The sequence below is a fragment of the Danio rerio genome, chromosome 12, assembly GCF_049306965.1.
Source record: "Danio rerio strain Tuebingen ecotype United States chromosome 12, GRCz12tu, whole genome shotgun sequence".
Lineage (NCBI taxonomy): Eukaryota > Metazoa > Chordata > Actinopteri > Cypriniformes > Danionidae > Danio > Danio rerio.
The window spans coordinates 31,196,797-31,213,098 of record NC_133187.1 but is presented as its reverse complement, the minus strand read 5'-3'; the positions used below and the strand labels follow the sequence as shown (position 1 = coordinate 31,213,098).

The 16,302-nt window shown below is 35.4% G+C and overlaps 1 protein-coding gene across 2 annotated transcripts in view; it reads left to right on the top strand.

Annotated features, from left to right (window-relative positions):
- nrg3b (neuregulin 3b) overlaps positions 1 to 16,302 on the top strand; it is a 263,343-nt gene that overhangs the window by 230,390 nt on the left and 16,651 nt on the right. For both annotated transcript variants that reach the window (XM_005156254.6, XM_073918545.1), the window contains exons 4-6: positions 1,091 to 1,120; positions 11,455 to 11,557; positions 13,113 to 13,239. In XM_005156254.6, the coding sequence (XP_005156311.2) occupies positions 1,091 to 1,120; positions 11,455 to 11,557; positions 13,113 to 13,239 (260 nt within the window). The remainder of the gene's footprint in view (positions 1 to 1,090; positions 1,121 to 11,454; positions 11,558 to 13,112; positions 13,240 to 16,302) is intronic.

Here is a 16,302-nt window from a genome sequence, read left to right as displayed (position 1 = left end):
ATGCCATGCCATGATTGTGAAGGTTTTAAGTATTATGAACACCCCCTTCAAGCAGAGCGTTACCAATTCTAATTACAAACAGAAATTGTTTAGGCAAAGATCACCATTCTTTGCATTCTCATTAAAAACTGTGGCACGACCTCTTGGGGAGGAGAAAAAGACATTTGGGCTCATTATTTTCCCACAGATCATGCTTAAATTGCCGCATGAATATATGCAAAAACATGTGGCGTTGAGACATTGCTGCTGCTACATGGCGATTTATCATATGACAAAGGGTTTTCTGTCACAGTGCTCGATTTCTGTTTTTTCCCCCCTCTAAGTATGTCCACTAAAATAATCTTTTTTGGGGAAACGGCAGTCTATTTAAAAAACGTTAGACCACCTCTGTCAGAAAAGCAATTAAGTGTGAGAGTTTCATTTTAATTTAAATGAGATTATATTACAGTGGCGTGAAAAGGGGGACTATTCAAGTGAAAGAGCATGAGTGTTCTTCTCTTTATCAGGACCAGCAGTTCTGAGGCTTCAGCGGGATAGCAGAGAGAGTGGCTGAGACTGGCTGCATTTAGAAAGGCGATTTGCTTGTGCTGGAGAAAGCTATTTTAAAAAGAAAGCCATATTAGTTTGACGCCTTTGGATGAATTAATAAAATTTTGGAACTAGAAAAGACAATTATGAGCATCTCCTGGGCATTACAGCTGACATGGAGGCATTTCTAAACCCATTCCTGACAAAAAAACAGCTTCTCTAGGGGAGAATATCTTTTCTACAGGCAACTAACAGGCCGTTATGTGCTTTATATTATAAACTGCTTCACCCTCTTCAATATTGTGGCTGCTCGTATCTTGGGTAATCAAGGGGAAGCTATTTTTGTTGGTGGAAAGATGCTGCTCCAGAGTCTTTTCTCTTTCTGAACAATGAGCAGTTTTAGTTGACACTAAACTCGCTTGCTTTTTATTCACGGTTATTATCTGGGTGATTTAATACGACTTTGTTTGTGGAAATCTCTATGATAACATCTATCTCGCCGTTTCTGCTTTTCTCTCCATCTGTTTAACCACTTTTCTCTTTTTTTTATCTCTCCCTGAAGCGGCAGATGAGCTGGGCATTGAGTTTATGGGTAAGAAAACCTTTTCTATGTCTTTATAATCCATTTTCCTCCCTCATTTACATGTGCATACGCTTGATTAAAAAAACACTGCATTTGTAATGTTTTTGCACAATTAAATAAATCTGATATATTCTAAACAATTATAATACTTAAAGAGCCCCTATTATGCATGAAAAAGGTCATATTTTGGTTTTGGGGGTCTTCAAAATCAGGCTGATAAGCATGCAAAGTCAAAAAACACTTTCAATGTCTTAAAATATGCATTTATTTACGTAATTATCCCAAAGACTCCCATATGGTTTGTTCAGCGATTTGTTGTTGTGCCTATGACCTATTCTGTTGTGATAGGTTGACTGAGTTCAACAGTCGACAGAGAGAAATGTCCACCACGGCTTATCAACATTGTTGAAGTAGTCAGAGTGCAAAGTGTATGTGTAAGCCCAATGCTAAAGCAATGCAGTTTATGTTACTCGTGTAGGAACAGCTAATGGTGGCCATAGCAACGACAAACGGCAGTGGATCGCAAGCTCACAAACGCATTTATATTCGTAAACAAAGCCGCCCACACGTCACGTTTTTAAAATGGTTTTAGGCACAGTTGCAAGTAACAAAACACAATTAAATACATAATTTGCAAGCTAGAGAAAATAAGGAGGCAACTTTTTTAATCTCACATTGTGAAATGGAGGAAGAAACTGATCCATGAACTGTGTACTGTAAAGTTCCTGTCAAGCTCTGACAATGTCCCATACATCAATAGCCTTTTCTGATCATTCCTTTAACAAACGGCCAACGAATCGCCCGAATGTAGATTGCTGAAGCACTTGTCAGAAAAATGACGGAAACAGGGTAAGGCTGGGGCTATAATGCTGAGGTATTTTTGCAAAAATAAACTTCAACCACTGAATCTTCACAGCCTCATCTTTGGGTAGGGAAAACAACGCTAACATTCCCTCACACTTCAGAGCGCCTTAACAGCATGATTCAACCGGGATCTGCTACATTGTTTGTCTTCTTCTTTTTATTTCTACAGTGTTTGTGGGTGGGGCCGGAGGGATGAATTTTACCAGGTCTGCGCACACAAAAATTAGGCGGGGTGTGAGTTATATAACGACGTCACGCTGACACAGCTAAAGATTTGATACCGCCGCAATTCATTTGTACCACTCTGTCAACTCTTTTATAGATGAATCAAAAGTTTTAAACATGGCGCACTTTCAGATTTAACCTTTAGCTGGATATTTCACTGTTACACACTGTTCACTGTTACACACTGCATGGAAGGTCATTAAAGGGCTCTTTAAAGGGACTGAGCCGAAAAGAAAATAATGAACGAATGAGTAAATTTTATTATTATTTTGTTATTATTATTATTATTATTATTATTATTATTAATAATAATAATAATAATAATAATAATAATAATAACAATAAAATATTCAATTATGTTTCTTTTTTATTATTATTTTTAATGAATAATAATTTATTTTTGCGCATTTTATTTAGTCAAAAAACAATGTATTATTCTAAATACTTTAAGATTCGAATCTAATATTGGTTCCTTACCCATATAAATTCCTATACAGACCATATACATTGCATACATCCCATCTTGTCACTATTAGGAAAGAAAAGAATTACTGAAGTCGCTTCTCGTCCTTGACCATCATTAATGTATACAAACACGCATGATGCTCATGTTTCTCCGAGATGCCCAATGTTCTTGGGTTTCCATGGAAACAGAGCCAAAGAAATGTATTGTAGAGGCGCAGGGCAGCATCTGTATGGGCGATGGCGTCTGCATGCGTGTGTTTGCTCGTGTTCTCTTGTATGTTGCTGTTAATTACTGCAAAGCCTCGAGCTCTGCACCTTGCTGAGGTAGCATGTTGCATAGCAAGTCTCTGGGGATTAGAAATATCACACAGCCAAGGGCTAAATAGATGCCTTTACCCCAACAAACCACAGGACACACAGACTTAAAGCAGTGTCAACAAACAGAAGCCCACAAAACTGCTGTGAAAATGGATTTTCTGCAGGCTTTCTCTCCTACATTCAAAAACTTGCATGCTCTCATGTGCATGACAACTAGAAGCATTATTTTAAAGCGACAATTCACAAATACTACCACCATAGTGGGAAATACAAATACTTTGACTAACTTGACGAAAGTGACTTACAATTGAGAAGGAATTCAGCAATTTTACAAGAAGAGAATACACACAAAAAGTGCTAATTATATAAAGTAACTTGATGGGCTCAGAGACTTTAGTGCTAGAGTAAATGTGTTATTTTGGGGTTTTTTGAGAAAGAAAGAGAGTGAGCAAGTGAGAATGTCCTTTAACAGGTGGTTTTTATTTTATTCACTGGGCTTAATGTGCTCTAGGAAGAGAAGGGTTTTTAGTTGTTGTTTAAAGGATACCAATGAATCCACAGTCTGTGTAGGAATGAGAAATTCCAGTGCGGAACATTGAATACAAAGGTTTTGGAAAGTGACTTATGGCCTATTTGTTATGGTACCACAAAACAATGCTCACTCCTTGACTGGGCTCCTGACCTTAAATATTTATATTTTTTAACTTATTTTGGGCAAAACAAAATAAACAAAGTCCAACTATTATGGAACAAGTAAAAAATCCACAGTCGATTGATCACTATATGAAGTTTTCTAAAATCCCATGCTTAAATACGCAAATGAGCTGTTATTTTAATAATTTTGTGCTAAATTTCTAGTTCAAAAATGTGAACACTGGCTGAAGTCATTTTTAAAAAAGGTAAAATTTTTGACAATAGCCGATAGATTGTATAAAACATTGATTTTTCATTAATAGCAAAAGTCATTAGAAGTAAAGATAATGTTTCATTCCAATTCAATTCATCTTTATTTCTATAGCGCTTTCACAATGTAGATTGTGTCAAAGCAGCTTAACATAGGAGTACTAGTAAAGTGAAACTGTGTCAGTCCAGTTTTCAGAGTTGAAGTTTAGTTTAGTTAATTTCAGTGGTAAAATTTTTGCTGATGAAAGTCCAAACAATGAAGAAAAAATCCATCAATGCACAGCACCACAAGTCCCAAAATCAAGCAAGCCAGTGGCAACAAATGCAAGGAACAAAATGCGACCAATTCACAAAAAAGTGAAGAGAAAAAAACACCTTGAGAGTGACCAGGCTCAGTTGGGCACGAGCATTTCTCCTCTGGCCAAACTTCCTGTGCAGATGTTCTATGAAGATATTTTGTAAATTTCCTACTGTACATATATCAAACTATATATATATATATATATATATATATATATATATATATATATATATATATATATATATATATATATATATATATATATATATATATATATATATACACATATATATATATATATATAGTATCATTATGTTATTCTTAAGGATTTCCGAGTGTGCTTCAAAACAGTAACAAAATTACACTTTAATTTATAAACATTCAAACTTATTTATAATTTTTTAAAGGACTCCTCATACTTTATTTCTCATCAATCATCAATTTGTTTGACCAATCAAATGCTCTCTTGTATCTAACATGTCCTGCTCAATCACTCTCACTGGCAGAGCTGTGATAAAACAAAATGCTATTTGCTGTTTTTTTTAAGGGGAGGAGCTGCTCTATAGCCCTGTCTTCATGTTTCAGTTCAAATTGTTCCACATTGAACAAACATGTTCAAATATTCACACATTTCAAAAACACATTTCATTTTTTGCAACCCCACAGTTTAAATTATTTTATTTTATTGCAGTCAAATGTTATTGAATCCTAACAAACCATCAATGAAATCCACAGAAAAATTGATTTGGTGTGACAAAAGAAATGCTGAAATGTGTATCCTGAATAATTTCTTTAAGTTAGACTGGAAAAGCAGTATATGAAAATCCAAAAATTGAGTCGCATGAAATGTTTTTTTTGCCTCCAGTGTCTCGCCTTAAGTGAACGAGTGAATCCTGTGAAGTTTTCCATTAGTCGTGCTTCACACGCTTGCCTCGAGATTTCCTCAAAACTGTCAGAGAAGGAGAGCGAGTTTAAATGGAACTGATATGCATTTCTGCTTCTGGGAAATGACTGCCTGGGTGATTTTAATCTGGATGGAGAACGGGTCCTGTTTTGCCCATTACGGAGCGCGTTTTCCATAAAAGAGAGAGCAAGACGGGAGGGAGGAGGCGATGAGCACACGTGTGCATGAATGGTCAGCTCTGTGCATGAGAAAGCATTTCAGTCACGGCTGCGGGGCTGTGAGGGAATCCAGCCATCTGCTCGCAGAGACTCGCCACCAAACCAGGGCTCAATGTCCTGCGAGGACCAGTCGTTTAGTCCCTGATAGCCCAAGCTGTTCTTGGAATCCTGCACAGTTTCTGCTCCTGTGCACAAAGATAGATCCATAGAGATTATTTACTGAGGCTGGTATAGTAGAGGTGGCTTTGAAGAACAAAGCTCACACCTTAACCTCTCTCAACACTTTTTTTTTTAACGATGAACTAGATCACTGGATGTCTCACCGGACATAAATCTCAGCATCCATGTTCTGATGTCAAGCGGAACTACTTCTAAAAGAGCTGAAGATCAGCTCCCTGTCAATCCAACATAACAAAGACAACCCTGCTTTATGTGGAACAATATTAATGCCTAAACTATTTGAAATAAAATGCTTGTTAAATAGTGCAATAGGTGCATCCCAAATCGCACACTTATGCATTATTCTATGCAATTTTGTAGTATTTGTGGTGCAAGTAATGCATTCACACTGAAAACTCCAAAAAGAATAAAGTGCTCCTTAAATACCCGGATGATGCACTTATTCAACCATTAAAAAGAAGCGAGTTATGTTGAACACTTAACTCACGTGGCTGAGCTTTTGAGCATTGTTGTTGGATTTTCCTTGAGGGATTATGCTGCCTCCTGGTGATAAATGAGGTTATACTCATGGCAGATATTATTTGGTAGTTTGGTCATTTATTTCTCTAATTTGGCAACCTCCTAATGTTATCAGGGAAACAATTTGAAGTTCAACTTAGTAAAAAAATGGAGGTGTTCCATTTGGGATGACATTACATGCATATACTATGCTGTTGAGTGTGTAAGTGCTTAAGTACATAGTGGATAAAAGCATAGTGTACCGTTTGGGACACAGCTACTTAATTAACCTAATTAACAAGCACTTACATTTTAATGACTTGAATTGGCAGGGTTTGTATAGTTAGGTTCTGAAATTTAACGTAAACGTGAATATTTCAACTAAAAATATTTCACACATATTTTCATATTTAAAATCAATAACTTCAATTAATTCAATTTCAGTTCAAAAACTCCCTTCCATAAATTCAGTAGTTCCAAAATTGGCTGTTAAAATTCAACATTACATCCAGGAACAGCAGAAAAACCATAGGAGTGCAGATTAGCTGAATATTTAGGAAGCAAATTTTGGAAAATTAATATGAAGTGTGAAATATTTTTAATTGAAATATTCACATCCTTAATAAATAGCTATGTTAAATTTTAGGACATAAAATTAAAACCCTGCCAATTCAAGACATTAAAACGTAAGCAGTAGCTAATTCTTTCAGTTAGCCTATTACTAATCAACAAGTTTTCATTTCAAATACTTCAGGCATTTTTTTTGTTCCAAAACCCAACAACCTTAAAATGAACACTCTCTAAAAGCCACATGCAAGTAAAGTTCAGTGTTTCAGAGTAAAGACTGGCAACTAATTATTTTTAGATTTAAGAACAAACTAGAAGATAATATGGTTTAGCATGGACCTTTTTCACAACACTGTCAATTTAAAGTGCATCTTAAACACTTAAAATTTTTATAACATTCAATTAAAAAAAAAGTAAGTATATTTGTTGGTATTTGTGCATGTATTGTATAATATTTACCACTTATGCAAGGTGTTTCTAATGAAGCTTCTATGGAGAGATTGGAGTAGTAGAGGTGGCTTTGAATAACAAAGCTCACACCTTAACCTCTCTCAACACTTTTTTAAATGATGAACTGAATCACAGGAAGTTTCACCAGATATAAATCTCAGCATCCATGTTCTGACATCTGGCGGGAACTATTTCTAGAAGAGCTGAAGAACAACTCCTTGTCAATTCAACACAATAACTGTAATAAAATTATGCATTGAATTTACAAAATATTTAACGTAGATGTAAATATTTAAACTAAAAATATTTCACACATACACTCAACAGTCACTAGGTACAACTGCCCAACTGCTTGTTAACACAAGTTTCTATTTACCCAATCTCATGGCAGCAAGTCAATGCATTTAGGCATGTAGACATGGTCAAGACGATCTGCTGCAGTTCAAATTATTAGTTCTGAATTATTCTTATTCAAGTTGTTTCTAATGCAGCATCTTTTGACAAGACGGTATAATTGATGTTTTTCTCTATTCTGGCTGCTGTTATCAGTCTCACACCATTTTATTTCCTTTTTCAAAAAGTCTTGATAACACAATTATGGGGTTTTTCTTTTAATATTTCAGCCAATAGGATTGTAAAAAAATATATATTTGTTGTACTCTCCCATTTACTGAACTCAACTATGATGACGACCTCTGTTTCTGAGAAAGCCGGAAATGTGAAAAGGGTCTATTGTCAAATGTCACACACTGCAATTATAAAAACGTGTATTATTCAGAGTGAAGCCGATTTGTGATCTTTTTCATTTAGAATGTTGAACTGATGCAAAATTTAAAAAAAAAATACAGACCATGTTTTAATAAAAAAATGTAAAAGGGGTGGTCGAGAGTGTATTTTTAAGGCTTGGTTGTGTTTATAAGACACAAAGCAATGTGTGCTTGTGCTTCATTCGTAAAGAAATCACATTATTTTGTCATATATCTTATGTATGATTATATACAGCTACTCAGCTAACATGAAAATGACAATCATATTTCCCAGTTTTTCAGAAAGTCCACTCTCAAGAGGCTCTGATTGGTCAGCTAACATAATGTGCTGTGATATTAGGTTTGACGTATAAATATGAATTTATAGCTAAATTGTTAGTGGTGCCAAACAGCATTTCCCATTGTTAACATCCTTGCTTATGTCCTCGCTACAACATACCAATAAAGCTAGAAACTATGCATGTAATAGATTTTAACAAATAAAAACACTTTCAGGTTTTGGCTCACAATCCACAGCTTGCTCTATTATGGTTGGATCTGCTCCTTCTTTGAGGAGTTTATATATATATATATATATATATATATATATATATATATATATATATATATATATATATATATATATATATATATATTAGGGCTGTAACGAACCCACGATTCGGTTCGTATCACGATTTTTGACCCACGATTTTTTTTTTTTTTTTTTGGGGTGGGGAAAAAAACATTTTTTAAACTTTTTTTATTAAATAACATTTAAAAAAATCTTTATAAACTAAACATCAAAGAACAATATTACCTATGCAAATTATTAACAATATAAATAGCCATATATAAAATAAATAAATAGCCAAAGCTATATCACTTTTGTTTTCTTTGTAACAAAATACTGTTGAAAAACCAAACAGAACTAAACTCCATTGTGTAGATGGTTCAAGCATTTTGAAAATTCTTTTTCAATCAAGTTCTCTTACATAGAAAAAGTAAATTAAATAGCTACTAGGGATGCTCATTTCGTTAATTTTGCTAACCGACAAATGCTGCTCATTAATCAGTTATTAACAGTTAACTGGTCAGATTACTAGTAATTTTATATTAAACAAATTGACCTGTCTATTTTGTGTCTGACACATTAAATATTGCATCTTAAAATACTGATTTATTTTTATATGTTAGCAAATTAATAATAGAACATAACAACAGAGCATCTTCACGCACCTGCAGAGTTTAGCACAGAAGAGCAAAATAATCTAAATAAAATGAATAAAATAAATAGGACTGCCCTAAATTATTTTCACTTAAATAATTAATTTATATTACAAAACGAAAATACTGACTGATTCTTTTTAATAACCGGCATGGGCTTTTTTTTCCCAATCATATGTTTTTTTCTTCCGTCAAATAAAAATCGCAGACTTCCTCAAATTGCTCGCTCCACGGAAAATATGCATTTATTTAATGCCCCGCTGTTATTATTATAATCACAAAACCTTTTAGATTTTTAATAGAAATCAATATTTTAAAGAATATGTCCTGATATAGCCTATGGTTTCCTCTCGCTCCCTCGTGGTTCAAGTGCGCGCTGCGTGATGAAAAGACAGCAACAATGCGCGCATATGTTGATTTTTTGTAAACAGTTTTGTTGTTTAAATATGATATTGCATTAATGTGCATACATGCTTTATAAGCTGTAAAATAAAAAGTAAAGCCTATTTGTTGCGTTTATTACGCAGATCCAGGTCAACATAAGCGCTGGTTTAGCATCAACAGGTCTGTATCAAACAGCAATATTCTTCTTCCATTTTGCTTCTTTGGCAAATGTGTCTGTAGGCACGGGTTATACGTTATCGTCCCGCAAAATAAGTATGCCTTGCAGTTAAACAAGGGGCCGAATACAAGGCGCACCTCATTGCCTTTATGTTGACAAGGAGAAAAAAAGAAGAGGCGCAATCCTCTCATGAAACGACTGAATCAGCTGGGTATCGATTGTGCAAAAGTGTTGCTGTCTGTGTTGTTGTAATTGTAATATTTAATACTATTGTGAAATTCAGGATTTGTACATTCAATGTTGCAAAATGTTGCAAGGGCCAAAACGGAGCAGTGCTCGTATGTCGAACGAAAAAAAAGTGATAATTAGCTCAACTTTTGCAGGCACGCGTGACGTTATTGGAAAGGTAGTCACGTGGTGTGTCGCGATTCTCCCTTATCACACCGCGACACAGGATCGTAGATCTGAGTGTCGCGATTTAGATTTCATATCGTGTATCGTTACAGCCCTAATATATATATATATATATATATATATATATATATATATATATATATATATATATATATATATWWTATCATTCAGAGTAACATAAATAAAATTAAATTGTAAGCTATTCTCTCTCTTTGCGTCATGTCCTTTGGAAGCCTAATTACAGAATCAGAACAAGCTCTGTGGAAATAGCAGCATTTGGATGCCATTTTAGCTTTATCTGCTATAATATTTCAGCGCCTTTGGCCACGCCCCTTTGCTGTGTGGGGTGTATGCACGTCACCTGAAGGGTTTACAACATCATTACCCCAGATGTTTTTTTTTTGTACTCCCCAAACTTCGTTTGCTGTAGGCTTTGCTAAGCTAACTCTATAAAAGCCAGTCTCCCTTTGCATTGAACTTTGAGCGTATTAAATTCAGATATGATGTTTATGTTTACAAAGCTACATTACACATCACCTTAAGTTTAAAGTATGATATGGTTGTAGACCATCCCTTTAAGATGAAATACTTTAGTTCATTAGTATTATATTGATTTCTTTATTGTAATTATTATTATTACTAATAATACTACTAATAATAATAAATAACTCGTCGTGTCAGCTTGTTCTGCCTGTTTTCTAAATAAAAATAATGCACATTGAGTTTCATGACCATTAAAAATATTTATGGCCAGAACATGTTCTCAAATTGCCACCCACTGGCAGACTGTAAATTTGATTTGATAGTAGATGTTTATTTAAGTTTTTATTTAAGATTTTTTTTTTAAATACAGTACATGACTTTTTATTATAATCTGAAAACTAGGGTTCCATGAGACAAACTTTGAGTGATGCCCTTATTTAAAAGTTTAAAGGGCCGTTTGATGTTTTTAGTGGACCATTAATTTTTATTTAATGAACCAAGATAAAAGAACACTTCATTTCTCAGAACGTTTGCACCTGTTGTGCTATTGGAAGTCCGTCAATTTCACTTCCTATAATTCCAAATCAAGCTGCAGTTTAGTTTGTTGCTGGTTTCCAACAAAGTGATCATTAGGCTGATTCTTACTGCAAGCACATCTGAAGCGTATCTGACCTCTGACACAGACCAATGCCTGTCTGACAGCTCCCAGCATGCTCCTCTGCCGTCTGTCCCCAATCATCAAATCAAACGTGATTGTGTGCACATGTCTGCATGCTAGTTAAATATGCCAAAATGACACAACTAGTCAATTAGTTTTGAGACAGTCCCTTTGCAATCATCTCCAAAAAAAAAAAAAAAAAACGCACTGTCTCACGCTGGTATTGTTTCCATTCAATTTTTGTTTCAAGCTCTAAGAGCCAATTAGCTTCATAAGATTCTTTTGTTCAATCAAGACTGAAATAGTAATGACTGTGAATAAAGGCTGAAGATGAATGTGTGCTGTCCTTTTCTGTGTTTCCAGAGAGTGCAGAAACTTATCAGAGGCAGATTCTGTCCATCTTCAGCATAGCCATGGGGATCAGCCTGCTGGGAGTCGCTTGCATGGCGCTTTACTGCAAGAACAAGTGAGTTTATCCATCCTCAGAAGCTGGAATGGTTTAGTTTTAAACTAAGTTTGAGTGTGTTTGAGTTCTGAAGTTTCTGTAGTGGTGTGGGTCAATGACCTTTATTTCTGTCTGTTCATTTTTTAAACAATGGTAAAATTCACCTCTTCCATGACCAAAATTAATTTTATTTAATTCAATTCTTTGGTAAGGCTGCATGGCTCGGTGTTTAGCACTGGCGCCTCACAGCAAGAAGGACCCTGATTAGAGTCCAAGTTGGGCCTATTAGCTTTTCTTTGTGGAGTTTGCATGTTCTCCCCATTTTTGTGTGGGTTCATGCTCCGGTTTCCCCACAGTCCAAAGACATACGCTATAGGTTAATGGCCGTAGTTTATGAGTATGTGTGTGTAAATGTGAGTGTATATGGGTGTTTCCCAGTACTGGGTTGCGGCTGGAAGGGCATCTGCTGCATAAAACATATGCCAGAATAGTTGGCGGCTCATTCCACTGTGGTGATTCCTGATAAATAAGGGACTAAGATGAAGGAAAATGAAAGAATAAAATTCTTTAATAAAAAAAATTTATAAAAGTTTCATATCATTTTTAATAATTTCACATATATTAGAATTTTCAGTTCTTTGTAAAAATTGCTTTAAATTAAAATTACTTCAATGGGATAATAATATCTAAAACAAACTAAGCAAAAATCAAGTCAAGGTCTTTAAAGACACAAAAAAGGAGCTATTTGACCTTTTTATAAAAAGGCAAGATTAGTTCAGGATGTAAAATTAAACATAATGAAACTCCCTAAAAACTTTATGGTAATTTTTAATGAATAATTTATGCCCTTACGGTAAACAATATAAGCTTCACATGTGCAATTACATGTTAAAATCAAATGTGAAGTATGTGAAAGACATGCAACTTTTCACATGAAACCCATGTGATTAAGTTTCCACATGTCCATATTTACCATGTGTGATCACCTGGGTCTCACATGAAAACCACACATTTCACATTTGATTTTAACATATAATTGCACATGTAAAGCATGTAGATTATCTGTAAAAAATGCATTATTCATTAAAAAGGAAATCATTAAAAACACACATTCCTGATGTTTTACATATTTTGCATTTATATAATGTTAGGGTAACACTTTATTTTGATGGTCCATTTGAGTGTTAGCAGACTGTCTGCTTAATATTTGGTGATACTGCTCCTTCAACAGACATTTAACTGACTAAAGGAAACTTTGCAAGTACATGTCAACTTACACTAACCCTAACCCCAACCTAAGAGTCTACTTATAGTCTAATGATAATTAGTTGGCATGTAGATGCAGTGTAACTTAAAATCAACAAACAGACCATTAAAATATAGTGTGACCAATGTTAGTTGTGGGTCATTAAAATAACCTGGAAAATGCTGTTTACTATAGATACTACTAGTATACTAGCAGTATCTAAAAGTACTACATACTTTTTAATAATAAGAAACCAGCATGTCATTGACCTGAATGTCATTGCACAAAATGAAATCTTGTGGTTTCAAAAAATGTACCAACACTTTTCAGGAGACAAAGAGAGAAGCATCGAGCGCATCTGACCGAAATTCGCAACTTGAGGGACTGTACTGTCAACGCCTCTGGTCTCATGTCTAAATCAAGCCCCAGACTCGAGAGCAGCCTCCAGCTTCAAAAGGTGACGTTTGTTTACATCTCAGACAGCAAATCTGCATGATGTCCATATTTATGCTGACAGTGCACATGATGATCACTTGTTCCAAAAAAAAGCCTCCATCTCCACACTCATACGTCTACCACATATACAGAAGCACAGTCTGATTTCAAGCCACCCACATGTGCTGTTATGAAAATTCGAATAAAGTCCCCTGCGCATAACAGTCACCAGTAATGAATACAATTGGCCAGCAGGCAACTGGAGGAATGATGCCCTCCACGGCTTTACTGCTTTCCCACCTGCCCCGCAGATCCCTCAAGCTGACAGAAATAACACTGCATGCAGCTCGGGGAGCAAACACTGCATCTATCTGATGCAACAACAGTCAAAGGCAGCCAGCACCTAGCTGATGAAGAACTGGATGAATCGAGCCGCATTATACAAACAGAAAGATCAGTCTCTCTTTCTCTGCTGCCACATGGCGGCTCATTTACACCCCATACACAAATGTTGGCGGCTCTTGTTCCCATGTGTACCATTGAGTCCGATGAGATTGAAGAATCAGGCGTGAATTATTCCCGATGGTTTACGTTTGCATTTCCTTGCAGATGCTTGCTGAAGTCATTTATGCGAAACTGATATAGTGATGTGACACGGGGTGTAGCATATCAAGATCAGCGTCACTCTTGCTAATGCAAGCATGCGGAGCAAACCTTTAATTGGGCTGCTTATATAATCGTCACCTAAATCTGCTGAGCTGGCACTGTAAAATTCATTTAAGAAGAGGCTGAGAAGGAAAGCTCAGATCTTTTGTTCAGGCTTCACTCCATTTCCGCATGTTCCACCCCTTCTTCTGGAAAGTTGATGTATTTAAAGTTGTATTATTTGGCTTTAGCGTATAGGAATGCACAGATAGAAAATAAATAAATATCAATCTTAGCGTAAACAGTTCATCATACTAATATCACCCCATCTGAATGATGAGCAAAACTTTGTTATATGAAGTTTGCTGCCATACAAAGCTCCAGAAAAATCACTGTAAGTGTTGAAAAATTCTACACAACGGAGAAACATACATTTTTTTCAACAGTTTATACATGTCTATTACCTCATTAAAAATGCTTTTTTTATTTCTAAATATTTTTTTTTCTTTTTACATCCAAAGTTCATATTGTACACATTAGCAAAATATACAGAGGCTCATTCCTGATGGTTTACAGTACGTTTACATTTTCTTGTAAATGCTTGAAGTCATTTATAAGTCATTTATATATCTTAATCCTGGTGGTCCGGTGTCCTGCAGATTTTAGCTCAAACCCTAATCAGACACTCCTGGACTAGCTAATCCAGCTCTTACTAGGCTTTCTAGAAACATCCTTACAAGTGTGTTGAGGCAAGTTGGAGCTAAAATCTGCAAGACACCTAACCTCCAGGACCGAGTTTGAGAATCCCTGGCATATAGTGATGCAAGAGAGTAAATTTGCTTTTGACTTAGGTGGTAAATTAAAATCAATGAATTTAGCACCACCTCCCTCCCAGATATACACCACCTGGTAATGCAAAGTATACATAAAAAGTAGAATCATATAGTAAGAAAATATCAGTTTGCAATGTCAAGCAGCATAACAAGATGTTTTAACGTCTATAAATGAATGGAAGCCAATTAGACCGAAAGTCTCCGCCCAAAAAGTTTCAAATGGCTGCGCCCACTCGAACGCAAAGAATAAGGTGAATAGACTGCTGGAAGGGCACAGGATAATCATGTTATCTTGATTATTGGTGAGTTTTTGTTTCAAAATCATTCGAGCCCAAAATCAAAACTAGATTTCAATGAATTGCAAAGCGATTGTTTGATAAACTCATTCAGTAATGATTATGATCACAAAGAATGTCACTTCAAGGCTAGTCATTTCACTCATGGTTCATTTAAAAGCACAGGTTTCAAGCTTTATGTGGATATATAGCTTATATCTGAAGCAAGTATTCGCTGTTATTCTAGTGCATTTGTTGACCACCAAACTATTGTAAAAGCATACATCTGGTCCGAGCTTTTCCCTGGAGAAACATCAGTCTATAGTGATCGATGATTGTATTAGTATTAGTAGTATTAGTAGGCGGGACTTCATTCAGCATATTGACTGTTACACTTTTCCCCAGTCAAAACTATACGAGTGACACGTCTTGTGTATTCTATAGTCTTTGTCTCAAATTAAAAACATTTATTTTATTTGTTTGTTTGCTTAACAGGGACATTAAACCTGACCTTTTTTAATACAAAGACAACTGATGCAGCGTATAGGCATGGAGCAATAACCGTTTTCAAGGTATACGGTTTGGAAAAGTCAAGGTTTTAAAACCATGAAATGTTCTGCTTTACGGTTCCTATGATACATGTAAGATATTTATTTATTTTTATTTATTTTATTATTTTTTTTTTTTGGAAAACAGTATATCCAGCAAAAAAAGATGTCCAAAGATGCCATTTCAAATTGTAAAGAAATCTGTATTTTTAAAAACAGCAAAAGTCAGTGATTCATTTGCATTATTTAGCATGACATGTTTACTGCTCCAAAATATTTGAAATGTTTCTCAAAAAAAAAATATTGTGTTCAAAGGTAGAAAACCTTTGTTGTTGTTTTTTACCCAGACATTTAAATGGTATATATTTTATAGGAGTAATTACAATACCATGAAACCGTGAAATATATATCAGCCAATCCCTAATGCCATAGAGCAGGGATCACCAAACTTGTTCCTGGAGGGCCGGTGCCTTACAGATTTTAGCTCCAACTCTAATCAAACACACCTGAGCAAGCTAATCAAGGTCTTACTAGGTATACCTAAAACATCCAGACAGGTGTGTTGAGGCAAGTTGGAGCTAAACCCTGCAGGGACACCGGCCCTCCAGGACCGAGATTGGTGACCCCTGCCATAGAGCAGCTAATTTGCAGCCCACGTTCCCTGGTTAGGTGTAAACAAATGAAAAACATGATAATGCAACAAGCATGTATGTACAGAGCCACAAACAAAATGTAAGTAAATCTGCACGCTAAAGGAAAATGTAAGTTTGATCAACCTGAATGA